Source organism: Anabrus simplex, chromosome 2, assembly GCF_040414725.1.
Source record: "Anabrus simplex isolate iqAnaSimp1 chromosome 2, ASM4041472v1, whole genome shotgun sequence".
Classification (NCBI taxonomy): Eukaryota; Metazoa; Arthropoda; class Insecta; order Orthoptera; family Tettigoniidae; genus Anabrus; species Anabrus simplex.
The window spans coordinates 606329296-606343267 of NC_090266.1; the positions used below are offsets into that span (position 1 = coordinate 606329296).

General features: G+C 37.3%; 1 protein-coding gene across 1 annotated transcript in view; it reads right to left on the reverse strand.

Annotated features, from left to right (window-relative positions):
* The window catches only part of Ser (Serrate), a 499400-nt gene that overhangs the window by 111109 nt on the left and 374319 nt on the right, over positions 1-13972 (reverse strand). The window contains exon 7 of the mRNA XM_067140991.2: positions 7328-7561. Within this exon, the coding sequence (XP_066997092.2) occupies positions 7328-7561 (234 nt within the window). The remainder of the gene's footprint in view (positions 1-7327; positions 7562-13972) is intronic.

Genomic DNA, 13972 nt, shown 5'->3' on the forward strand with positions numbered 1-13972 from the left:
TTCACGGTATGCATTAGCCATGCGTCTTGTTAGGTGTGTTATTTACCAACTGATGAGCCCAAATTAGCACGCTGGGGCGAAACATTGGCAACCAGGAATGAGTTAGTTGGAAAATTTATAATGTTCAATAACGGACCAACTATATTGGTATTATAAATCCATGCGAGCGAAGCCGCGGGTAACAGCTAGTGTTGTATATAATCTATTGCTCTCACTTCTAGACCTAGAACTTCTTTCAAACATTTGTTTTAATAGAATATCTATTATCTACTTTAAGTCTAAAATACAGGAAAATTAAAATTAATTAGGAGTTGATTTACATTAAAGACAATAAATATCACCCGTGAGAGTGCATTTTTCTCAGGTCTGTCATTCCACGCTGATTACTATTTTCTGAAGAATTTATGTCTTTCTAGAACAAGAGATTTGTGGTTTGGTTCCCTTAAAAGCTTTTCAAACAAATAGCTTATTTTTCCACAAAAACTGGTGTTTAATGGTTCTTGTAGTTTTTTCCCTGCACAAAAATTCATCTCCCTTCTAATCAAGAAAGAATTTGTCCACAGTCTTTGTGATTTCAGTGACTGTGGCCAGTGTTACTTAGAACTTGTTACCAATCAGCTTAGTCAAATATTTAAGGAAGCAATGGGAATGGTTAAAAAACTTAATGTATGCAAGTAGAACTAATATGCTAATAGTCTATGTTCTAGTAACAGCAGGCCTACATAACTATTGCAAAATAAATTGTATGAATAAACAAATAAATGAATTTATCAATTAAAATATTGTAAAAATCATATATATATATATATATATATATATACTATATATAATCTAGAGATGATGATGATCATGAGCATCATTATAGCCAGACTGAATAGTTCAGGTGGCAACATGTTGGCCTTCTGCGCCCACCTTGGCAGGTTCGATCCTGGCTCAGCCTGGTTGTATTTGAAGATGCTCAAATACATCAGCCTCATGATGGTAGATTAACTGGCACAATAAAAGGACTCCTGTGAGACAAAATTCTGGCACCTCGATGTCTTCAAAAAACCGCAAATATATAGTTAGTGGGACGTAAAAAAAACTAATATTAATTAGAAATGAGACTAAGAGTTTCCTAGAAAAAAGTTAGATTCTGGACGCAAGCATCACAGATGGAAGAGAGGAGGAGGTTGCAGAGTTAAAGAATGACAGAGTGCTAGATGAGGATCAAAGCCCAGAAGCATCTGAAATTAAATTAATGTGGCCTACTGTTGGCCAAAATGAAAGAAGAAGAGATGGGTCCTTGATACTTTCAATGCTTCAATACCCTCAATACTCAAGAGTTATCGATACTGAACAATACCACTACAGATGGGCTCAATACTACATTATTAGAATACTAACATTTTAAATTAATACTGTCAACATGCCAGAAGTAGCAAATTTTGAAGTGACTGCAAGGAGCACATGTATCAACTCATAAGATTCAAAATAGCAGGTAGCAGGCATAGCAACAAAGTGGGCTCATTTATAGCTCTGCTGATCGCCTAACAAAAGGGACCTTCCTCCGAATGTCTGCAGATGGTCTGGTGCCAGTATGTCTGTAGTACAAATTTCTTTAAAAGTAAAATGCCAGAGCAATAAAACATGCCAAATTGTAGCTTAAGGAAGATATTTTCGAACATGATATTGCACTAAATTGTATGATTATTTTGTTTTCAATTTGGATGGCTATGGAGAAATCATGCTTCGCTTACAAACGAACCTAGTTCTGAGTGTAACCAATAACAGAGAATTTTAGTTAATAAATCCTATGGTCTGTTTATACTATCAAATCATAAGCAAGGAAGCAACTTATTATAAAGTTGTCAGCACCTTTAGCGCGAAACCTGATTTCTTATTTTAGATTACCATTTTAAAATTTCATGTCAGTTATGATTCTGATGTGACAGAAGCCAGTGCATTTCATAATCTATCACTTTTAAATATGAGTGAAATGTGAAACTATTTCCAATTGAATCCTGTCAGTGATAACCGTGAGCTATTTGCTGCATTTGTAAAAATCAAGTTTTTTTTCCTAGAAAAAAGTTAGATTCTGGACGCAAGCATCACAGATGGAAGAGAGGAGGAGGTTGCAGAGTTAAAGAATGACAGAGTGCTAGATGAGGATCAAAGATCTAGGAGGAAAAATTCACAACACCAGCAACCTGCAGAAGAATGTCAGTCACCTCAGTTCATAAAATTGTTTTTACTGGGAATATCCCAACAACAAATAATTTGAAACAATGAAAGTGTAACACGTAAAGAAATGGCAGTAGAAGAGTCTGTGCTTGGTCATTCCATTTCAAAGTCATTGTACTCATTATCACGTCATCAACATCATCGCAGTACTTAAACAGTAGCCAGCCTACTCTCACATCTTTTCTGGACGGTAAAACCAAATTTAAACCCGAGATAATCAATCGAATGTAATTACCAGGAAAATAGCTTACATGATATGCAAAGACAACCAGCCATTTAGCATTGTACAAGAGAAAGGATTCAAACAGTTGATGTTGATTCACAACCCTGAACCTTGATATTGGTACATATCAATTTATATCCTCCCAGAACTGTACTAAGAAGTAGAAACAATGGTACGGTACAAGATAAGCTCTGAAATGCAGATAGTATAGCTGTTACAAAGGATTTGTGGACGTCAACAGGAAATGACAACTATCTTAATATGACCATTTACCTTGTAGACCAGGACTACAAACTTCAGCATATAATATGCAGTGAAGTGATTCCATGTGAAGAGGTTAGACACACAGATGAAAATATTGCAAATCCATGGAAGTAGACATTAGAAAATTTGGATTTAATGAATAAAATAGTGCCTGCGATTCATAATAACGGTCGTAATGTAGTAAGTGCCATGGCTTTGGGAAAATATCCCCATTTGTTGTTTGTAGCTCATTCACTACAACTTGTACTGAAGAGGGGCTTTTTAACTTCAAAAAATAATGAGAATCTCATTGCATTATGGAGAAAATTAGTGGGAAGTTTCACAGTCCCCAAAATCCACAGATTTTCTCAAAACTGCACAGAAACATCTTTTTCTACCTCAACACTGCCTGAAACAGGACTAACCTATATGATGGAATTGTACTATTCATATGCTAAAAAGTTTTGAAGAATAGAATAGAGCCATTGTATTCGTATATGGCAATCTCACTGTCTGAATAAATCTTAAAGTATCACAGTGAGAACATACTGATTTATTGATCAATACATTAAACATTTTTAATCAAGCAATACTCGCCATTAAGTTCTTCCAAGTTTCCAAGATAATCCCCATTGTGAACAGTGTCATCATGAGAGCCCAGATTATATGTAATATAAAAATGAGAAATATGTACATAAATATGTAGCTAAAATTGACAAAATATGTACTTAAATATGTATGGATAGAAGGCATAATAATAATAATAATAATAATAATAATAATAATAATAATAATAATAATAATAATAATAATAATAATAATAATAATAATAATAATAATAATAATAATAATAATAAAATGAATAATATCTGCACTTTAGGATGGTGTAAAGTTGTATGTATATGCAGATGATATGGTTCTCGCTGCAGAACGGCTGGAGGACCTGCAAGAGTCCTTTGATCTTCTGGCAGCATGGGCACATGAAATTGATCTCAGCATAAATGACCAAAAGACTGTCCACATGATTTTCAGAAAAGGCGGAAGATCAGCAGTGACTGACAGAGTCCATTACAATGGTAAAGAACTAACAAGGGTTAGTCACTTCAAATACCTGGGAGTCATATTCCAAACCAGAGGTGATGTTTTCACAAAACACATAGAGAATAGGACTATCTTGGCATTTAAAGCAGTGAATGAAATCAAAGATTTATGTAAGATGTCAGTTAAAGCAGCGATAGAGCTCTTCAATATTAAAGTTGTGCCTATAATCACCTATGGCCTACAACTCGTCTGGGAATACCTAAATATTAATAGTCTACGACGAATAGAGAAAGTCAAAGCCGCATACTTAAAGAAAGCTCTGGGGCTTTCGAAGTATACACTATCTCGACTTGTGTATGTTCTGACAAGGGAATCTTTCCTGATCGAAGAGCTACGCTTCAAGATGTCACTACCATCCACGACAAATTACGATCGACTACTTACGGAACTGAAGCAGAAAAGAGAAGACATTTGGTTAGATTTCTATGCAACGGATGCTATGACAACGCGGGGATGGATGGAAGCGAACTACGAATTAAGACATATTGTAATTAGATTGGCTGTTCATGGCTTTCACTTTAAGCTTTGCAAAACCAAAACATTTTATGAACCTGAACTTGGATGCATGTGTAAATTGTGCGATCGTGAATGTGATAGATACCACGTCTTGACATGTCCTAATAGAGGGAAATCATTGACTAAATTCTGTTCAGAAGAATGAGACCTATGTGGAAATGTTAGAATTAATGTACTTACTTACATGGCCATTTGGCTGCAATAAAACTATTATTATTAAATATGTAATAAATAAAAAATATGTAACTTAATAGCTATGCTTTATTTGTTGTATTCTTGTACACAGAAAAGGAAACAAACCAAAAAAAGCTAAAAGTGCAGATATTATTCATTTTATTATTATTATTATTATTATTATTATTATTATTATTATTATTATTATTATTATTATTATTATTATTATTATGCCTTCTATCCGTTATGATGTTCTTATATATATAAGAAGACCTTTCAACTTCACATGAAGTCACTGGTGCGTATTTCAAATTGCCCAGCAAAGACATATTCAACTGTAGACTTGCTCAAGTAGGGAAGGTCCTTATCAAGAGAGAAGAAATTTTATCTCATCAAACACAAATATTCTTATTAGAAAATTGTTTCTGAAGACTTTTGTATGGAGTGTAGCCTTTTATGGAAGTGAAGCATGGGCAATAAAAGGTGCTTTTGACATATTACATTAAACTGAGGACTGGCGAAGGGATCACAAAAGAAGAGGCACTAAATATGAGAGAAGAACTATGTGACAAAGTTTGTGTAAGGGAAGATTGATAGACACAGCTGGAGACACCTAAGACTTGCACCATCAACACAGCTAAGTGAAGTGATTCTTTGACAGAATACCTCACTTTAAATTATGAAATTATTTTTAGATGTTAGAGACGTACAGGCTTTTTGAACTATTTTCAAGTGTTTAATTAAAAAACTTCAATCGATGCAAAATTAGTGAAAAAAGTATTGTGTTTTCTTTCAAATATGCTATATCCTTCAAAATATTTAAAATATGTAATATTTATCAAAATATTTATTATGCATCAATATGTGTAAAAATATGCAACTTTAACTCCTTGAAATAATGGTCCTTTTAGTGTGATTCGCCGACATTTTAGCTTTTCTTGTAGCTACATATATGGGAACAGAATATGTAATTACATATAATCCAGGTTCTAGTCATCATATCTCATCTTCAGAAGCCATCACACAGTGGATCAGAAACTGTAAAAGTAAGACAGTCGTTTCTGGATGCAATTAATATGTGGTAGAAAGACTCTGAAGAGAACAAGGTATATTCCATAACAATGCTGTTGGACCTCTGCATAAAAGAACAAGTTTTTTGCACTTTGAGTGATTTTATCACTGTTACAGATAAACTGCTGCAACTTGCTAATCAACAGGAGGGTCCTGAATTTACAGCTGAAGAGGTAAGCTTGTAACTCCATTTTTAAAAGCTGTGTATTCAAATCTTTGGTGAAATTATAGCTACGCTTAAATACTCACTAAAAGTGGTACAGGAAAGATTTTTTAAAATATTCAAATGATCCATTCTTCGGAGTCAACAAAATTGCCTGGTATGTGGTACTTGTTTGGCAGCATTATGCAAGAAAATGACACAACAAATTCATTGTGAATTAACACTTCTGAAGATGAAATCACCACATATCTGAAAGATGGTGTGTATTCCACCTTTCAAGTGTTAACAATTATTCAAAAACAAATACAAAGTTTCCAAAGTTGCAAAACCTAACTGAAATATTTTTGTATATACCACCAACAACAGTATTTTCTGAGATACTGTTTAGCACAGGACTCTTATGCAACAGAAAAGGAAGTAGGATTGACTCCAACAGAATGAGAATGCTTGTACTTTTGAACAAAATCTTATAACACTATTAAGCTACCCTGTTCCATAATACATTTGATTCTGATTTTTAAATAGTGTTGAATTCTTTTTGAACATTTGGTTTGTGGAAAGATGCTTAACTACTAGCTAGAATTACACACCACAATATATTTTACATTACTATTATATAAATATTGAAGTTTTAAAATAAAATGTCTATTAATAAATAATATTTTCTTTAGAAATTTGTATTTTACTTTTTTATTTCAAAAATGAAAGTATTGGAGTATTGCGTATTTTAACAAAAAACATTTACTGGTATCGAGTATTGACAAAAACTGGTATCAAGCCATCTGTAATAACAACAACAACAACAATTGTGTGGCTTCAGCTACTGTGTGCAGGCATTTTGACTGGATGCCACTTATATTGATAGCTTGTCAATTCTGATATTCTGTTTTACTCTACCAGTTAACAAAGAAATGGATCTCTGCTGGGCAATTTATGGCTGAGATTTTATGAATTTTGTTGGGTGAACACCAAACGTGTCACTAGAGATCTTTTACAGGCCAACATTGTATGACAAGGAGAGTCGAATGGACCTTTATCTGCCCTTCAAATATTTGACTACCTCTGCAGATCTGACCCCAGGATCTTAGAATCCAATGGACAACACTGCCACTAATCTACAGAAATAGCTATCTAACAAAACTAACAAACACTAACAAAAAACAGTATATTTAGTTGGCAGACCAAGTACCAAGAATTCAGAACATGTCTAGTTTAAACAATGCGCTGCAGATTTAACAAATTATTAGAGGCACTTATGCAAATGAAGCCATTTTCAATGTCAAATTCAATATACCTACACCTCCTAAAGTTAAGTTGTGATCAGACTGCCTTTTTACTTCCTGATCGCCATGAAACTTCATAGTATGACAATATCCAATTAATTTAGTCATTCAGTCCTATAAAGTTGACTTTTTCACATAACAATCTCTTCTTGTAAATAGGTTATCCTATAAGTTTTCAAACAAAACAAACCCAAACATCATGTAAATTCATTAAAATGCTGGTGTTTGGATGCTGCTACATAGTACTTGTAATTTTGTGAAGTAATGGCAAGCAGAAACTTTTCATCCTGCACTATGGTCCTATTGATATTAACGATGTAGCATACTCACTATCATGGCAAGTTTTGCCCGTCCAGCCTGGTGCACATGTACAGTGATACTGGCCATTTACCACTTGACATGTACCAGAGTTGCCACATGGAGCAGTTGCACATGGGTTATCCACTACATTGCAGTTCAAGCCAGAGAAACCTTCTGGGCATGTACACATGTACTGATCAGGTGCCGTATTTTCACATGTGCCACCATTCTCACAAGGTTCCTGGGATCCACAAGTATTCAAATCTGGAACAAGATGTACAAACAACATGAAAAATGATCCTCCTTTTTGGACACAAACTAATGACTAATAATCAAACTGAATAGATCATAAACAGTACATAAAGTAACTTTCAGATGCATAGTGCAATGTTTGAATGAATGCCATATGTTTATAGCAGAAGGAGTAAAAACAATAATCACCCCTCCCCCTCTCCACAGAAACCTGAGAATATTAACCTACTGGAATACCTTAAAATATGCGCTGCAGGTACGGATTTATATGTCAAACAAGTGTTATGTTTAATGGTATATTTTTGTACTGTAATCAATTTGTAGACATACCTTATAACAAAAAATATTTAAAGTGTTGTATGTAATTTTTATGCTCCAGACTTGGTACTGATTTCATCACACTTCAGCTCAACTAATATCAGACCAGAAGAACAATGTTAATACTTGCTTAAAAAAGTTCCAAGATTCACTAGTGTAAGGACCATCCATGTATAGTATAGTGTTGGATTTGTGCTAGGACAGAATATTTTTCTTTTCGAGTTACACTGTTGGAAACAAACTAATAGGTGCTCCTTACAATATTCCTGTAGTGGCAGCTCTAGGATAAGCTGATTGAAAGCTACCTTTGAGAAATAATTGTAGACAGCCTCTTATTTTTCGGCATTTAAGGACACCTTTATTCTCTGTCTCTCGCAGTAGGGAAAATAATACTAATCCACCAGCTGTAAAAATCATATAACATTTCAGTTGAGAATTGTAGTGTAGATACGCTATATTAGATAGTATCTTGCCTACTACATTCTGTCATGTACCGGCCTCCCCAAGGGTTTGAACCGGCGGACTGTCAGATGAACGGCAGCCAGGGATTCGCAGCCGAGATTCAATCTTAGAATATCAAGGGAAATAAATCAGTATCAGAGTATTAATATGTAATACGGGACACCTTGTAGTGTCAGAACATCTGTATGTTAATTATATTAAGATTTAATAATTAGAAGGAAGAAGAAACTTTTCAGTGAAGTTACAAGTAGTGGTTAGCATTAGTCAAGCAGAGGGCTTGCGAAACTCACCTACAAAAATATGTTTACAACAGAGGATGTTTGCTTGTTTGTGTATTGACAAGTGGAGTTTAGTAGTCGGTATTGGAGTAGGCGGCTCGCTGACAAAGAGCTCAAAGCCAGTACAGTTGTACTCTAGTAAAGACAAGGAAACAAAAGTGCAAGGAGAAGGACAGAGACAGTAGTGCCCAGAGAGCAGCACCTACTGAGACAATTAGTTCAGAATAGTAATTGAGGGTGCCACCTACAAGGCGATCAGCTAGGTTACGCCCATGGGCCCAACCCCTAAGGTAGTGGGAAGGGACCGACCTTTGCTTCTAGGAGAGCAGATATAACCCTAAGCCAAGATAGCGCGGGGCTCTGTCTTGACCAGTAATTCATACTTTTAGGACGGGCTCTTTCGAGCAGTCAGTCGTGACAGTGAAGTTTCCGCTGCTCAGCCCGAAGGCTTGCAGATTACAAGATATAATGTGGTCAGCATGACGGATCCTCTCAGCCGTTATTCCTGGCTTTCGAGACTGGGGCCGCCATCGCACCATCAGATAGCTCTTCAAATGTAATCATGTAGGCTCTGTGAACCTCGAACCAGCCCTCAGATGCAGGTAAAATTCCCTGACCTGGCTGGGAATCGAACCTGGATCCTCCGAGTAAGAGGCAGGCACGCTACCCCTGCTCCGCGGGGCCGGCGATTATATTAGACATGTTTGCAAAATTAATAACTGGTTCGATAGAAGGCAGTTCGGGTTTAGGAAAGGTTATTCCTCTGAAGCTCAACTTGTAGGATTCCAGCAATATAGCAGATATCTTGGATTCAGGAAGACAAATGTACTGTATCACGATTGACCTGTTGAAGGCATTTGATAGCACTAGCGGTGACTAAGGGGGCGAGGGGGGGCCGTCGCCGCCCCCCACTTTGTAGAGAAAACATTACATTTTAATTCCATTTTAGCTGGCTGAAACTAGGAATTATAGGAATTATTTTTAAAAATTGTGCAAATTTTTAATTATTAACAAAATTATTATCTAAAATATGCACAAAATGTCCTTCGTCGCGTCTAACCGATTTGTATAGCGCCACAGCAAATAGTGGAGACTTCGCAGATGCTATGAGGAAGAGGTATATTTTTTGCCAAGGTCATGGACACTGAAGTATGATTCACCTGCTTGCCGCGTGCATTCGTCAGTCTAGCAGTCCCTTTAATATTGTCTGTTAGTTTCTTAGAGTGTAGTCAAATACTAAATGACTTTTTTAATTTTATAATCATGCCGTACTTTATTTAATTGTAATACGTGTGTAATATTGTTTCTTTGGTGAAAGTTTTATGGTATAGTATTGAATCAAAATCTCAAGAAACCATTACCGGTATTGTCACACTTAAGTTAGCAAACCGTCAACCTTTACCTCTCTGTCGAAATTTGCTCAAAGAGCATCAAAAACTTACCATTTAGTAGCTTTTTTGTTCAGTTTTGATGTGTATAACCCCCTCTCCCCCCCCCCCCCGCTATATCCCTCAACCCGGCTATTTTCTGTTGTGTGTGTATTTTTTGTCCACCTGGGAATTAGAAGGGGTCACCTGTTTCAAATTGACCCAGAAGTTTTGAGACACCCTGTATGGGAAAATTACGTACGGTATATTCAGAGATGCCATTGTTGATGCAGCATTTATAATGCCACACAGATTCATTCTCTAATATTGTTCTTTATTATAAGCACTTCATTTGAAATCTTTCATCAGTTTCAGGTAGAAACTGTGAAGTTATACTTCGAAAAACAGGACCATAAACAATACAACAGTTTGAATAACCATAGGTTAGTGATCTTTATTATATGCTGAACATAACGGAAACAATGACATTGTATGCCTACTATGCAATATTTTCCTGTCAGCAGGAGGTATTGTATCAGTATGTGAAGTTGCATGTGCGAAGTTGGATGATCACTATTCAGTAACATGAAGTTCAGATTAAAAATTGTTTACAAACCTAATATTATGATCCAAGTTTTAAATTCATGGTGATACAATGTTACTAACACCTTGAAAAGAGAATTATGGAAGCTAATGTGCAGTGTTGCAGTGTTGGTGGAAGGACAATACATGAAAAGTGAGTAGCGGTCCCACAAGTGGAACATCATGGGAAGCTTACTTTCAGTACATTAACGGATGTAACATAGTCCTTAAGAAAGATAATCCGTTCGCTCACGCCTGGAGATATTCCCATACGGAAAATAATTAATGTTTGAAATTTCTTAATATTTCAGCAACTGATTCCCAAAAAAAAAAAAACGTAAATGCCCAGGACGGTCTGTGCAATACTTTTAAAAAATCGGCAAGAATTAAGAGATGGTGAATTCTCCTCATGGTGTTCATTAATTCAAAGAGGACTGGGAGTAGAACGGTACAAAGAGTATACACCAGAAAATTATTGGGTCAGAAATCACATCGGCTGTCTATTAACGAATGGCGAGAGCCATAAAAATGACGATGAACGTTCCTGCAGTGCGCTCGTTGCCCTGCAGATCCCTGGACAACCTCTCTCGGCGCTGCTGCGCAGAGAAAATACTCTTGCTCATGTCCTAGGATCTTGCAAACATGGATAGCTTCTGCGAAACACTCGACACCATACTTCATGGCCAAAGTACTGAGGAAAAAGGCCTTGAATGTCCACGAAGAAGCTCACGGATTGGCCATGAACGGCAGTTCTCGTCGTATCGACATGATAGCCTTCAGAGAACATCAGCCCTAAAAGCTACATCGTAAACCCAATTGTGCGGTTCGAACACCACAATGGCCAACCAGACGAGGTAAACCTAGAGAAACAAGAGATCTAAGAACCTATAATTCCCTACCTGTATTAAAAATCCCAGTACCATTTCCAAGAGATTGAAGTAATAGGACTAATGGTCGGAGCACGCGGCAACATACCTCGACTCCTCGCCGACACATGGAAACGTTTGCAGCTATCCATCGAGGACATTCATGACATTCCGAAGTTCCATTAGGTTCCTGAGGCACCACATACTCAGTGCATTATGTCTTTACTAACAAAAACTTTCGAAAGTTTGTTATTTCTGTATTTTATTCCTTTATAACGTCTCCATCACATGTGATCTGTATTACTTTGTCTTTCATTGCAGCCTGTTAATACAGGAGGTTGTTTTTTGTTTTTAGGTAATACACCTGTATATATAATTAACCATACAATGTATTAGCAGCGTACATCGTGGATATAAAGGCAGTGAAACCATGGCGGATATTTTATGTTGAAATTGTAAATCAATTAGGTCTCAGCGCTTGTCTACTTTTACAAGCTGGGTCGAAACTTATCAGGGGGTAACGTACAAAATCTCCGGAATACCTTAGCGAGAGAGACGTCGATATCTTTTATTGAGACTTGAAATAATTCTTTCTTTCGGAGGTTGGAAATCGTCGATCTGTCAACTTCTCCTGGATACAAGGGCAATTAATTTATCTCAATAATGTATTGTACAATTATTTTTCCATTTCCCTTTACTGAATCACGTGGTTTACTGATCTGGTTTCATAGCATCCTAAAAAGACGGGGCACACTGGTTGGGGATCACTAGTTTAGAGATAAAAGCAGAAGATTGTGTTGTCTTAGTCACTTGAAAACAAAGAGACGAGATGTCCCCAGTACTATGCAAGGAACCTAGTAGACTGAAATGCTTCTTATTGGCTGCCCCACTGCTAACAAACTAGGACATGACTTCAAAACCGCCGCGCCGTCACAAATCACTCACTGAAAGGCACACCAGAGTAGTTTAACGTCGCACTAACTCAGGTTTCCGGCGACGAGCATTTACCTGGTGTAAAAGATACTATGGTAAAACCATCTTCAAGGCTGTCGATGGTGGGATTCAAACTCATCGCCTTCCAAACGCAAGCTCACAGCTACGTGGCGCGCACCAGCAACCAACTCACTGGATTGTATGTATGTATGTATGTATGTATGAACTTTTGAATGTCAAGTATTTTAGGTCAAATTGGTGAGAGCCTTCTTTCTTCTGCACAGCCAAATCAATTCAAGCCCCACTCCCGGAGAAAATTACGTACCATACCACCAACAAACAAGCTTACTGCCTTGAACTACTACTACTACTACTACTACTACTACTACTACTACTACTACTACTTCCGCATCCATGTCTAAATGGTTAGCGTGCTGGCCTTTGGTCACATGGGTCCCGGGTTCGATTCCCGGCGGGGTCGGGAATTTTAACCATAACTGGTGTCGTCTCCATCACCATTTCATCTTCATCACGACGCGCAGGTAGCCTACGGGCATCGAATCAAAAGACCTGCATCTGGCGATCCGAACGTGTCCTCGTACACTCCCGGCACTAAAAGCCATACGCCATTTCATTTTCACGACTACTACTACTACTACTACTACTACTACTACTACTACTACTACTACTACTACTGTATTTCTCCTTCAGCTCCATGGCTAAATGGTTAACATGCTGGCCTTTCGTCCAAGGGGTCGCAGGTTCGATTCCCGATCGGTTCGGAAACGCTTGCCTTAATTGGTTAATTCGTCTGGCTCGGGGGCTGGGTATTTGTGTTTGTGTGTCTTCAACATTAGAAATCGTTTTAGGTACGGCCCCATCCTCACAGACATGCAGGTCGCCCATAGGCCGTCTACTAGAAGAAGGCCTGCACCAAGCCTCTCCCGAGGCCATAGGCTACGCTATTATTAACTGTATATTTCGGCAGACTTGGTTTTGACGAGCCAATTAAACAGTGCATCTATTTGCAAAGAACAGTTCGCAGATACAACAATAAATTTGATTTGTAATTTTTTAATGAGTGCTTACAGATTTTATGGTGATATTTTCATTTATTTTAGTTTGACTCGATTAAGGCAATCGGGTTTTCTGGTCTGAAATGCTGCCTGACAAAATGCTTGCTTATTCTCAGAAATGTATCAAGACAACAAGACATTCCGCAATGTTTATCTAAAGCAGATCAGCGGAGGTGCCCTTTGATCAATTTATCCCAATGTAAGAGAGATTTACGTACATGTCTTGTTGATTATACAATATTAGTCTACTTTTAGGCCTATACCAATATATGTATGTTCAGTCCGTCAGCAACGCCGCTGGTGGAATCCTCAACAGCTCTGTCATCAGCTGTCATAGATGGCCTAGGCATCACTTAAGAGGCGTACTAGGGAAATGAGGAGTGAGGTAGTTTCCCGCTGCTTTCCTCACCGAGCCAGAGTTGCTATTACATATCAGTCTGCCAAGCCCACTGAAATGCATACACCAACCGACCCTATGAGCAACATTTTCACACCATTCATAGCAGGGACTGGCTGCATAAGGATTGGCATTACTAGCATC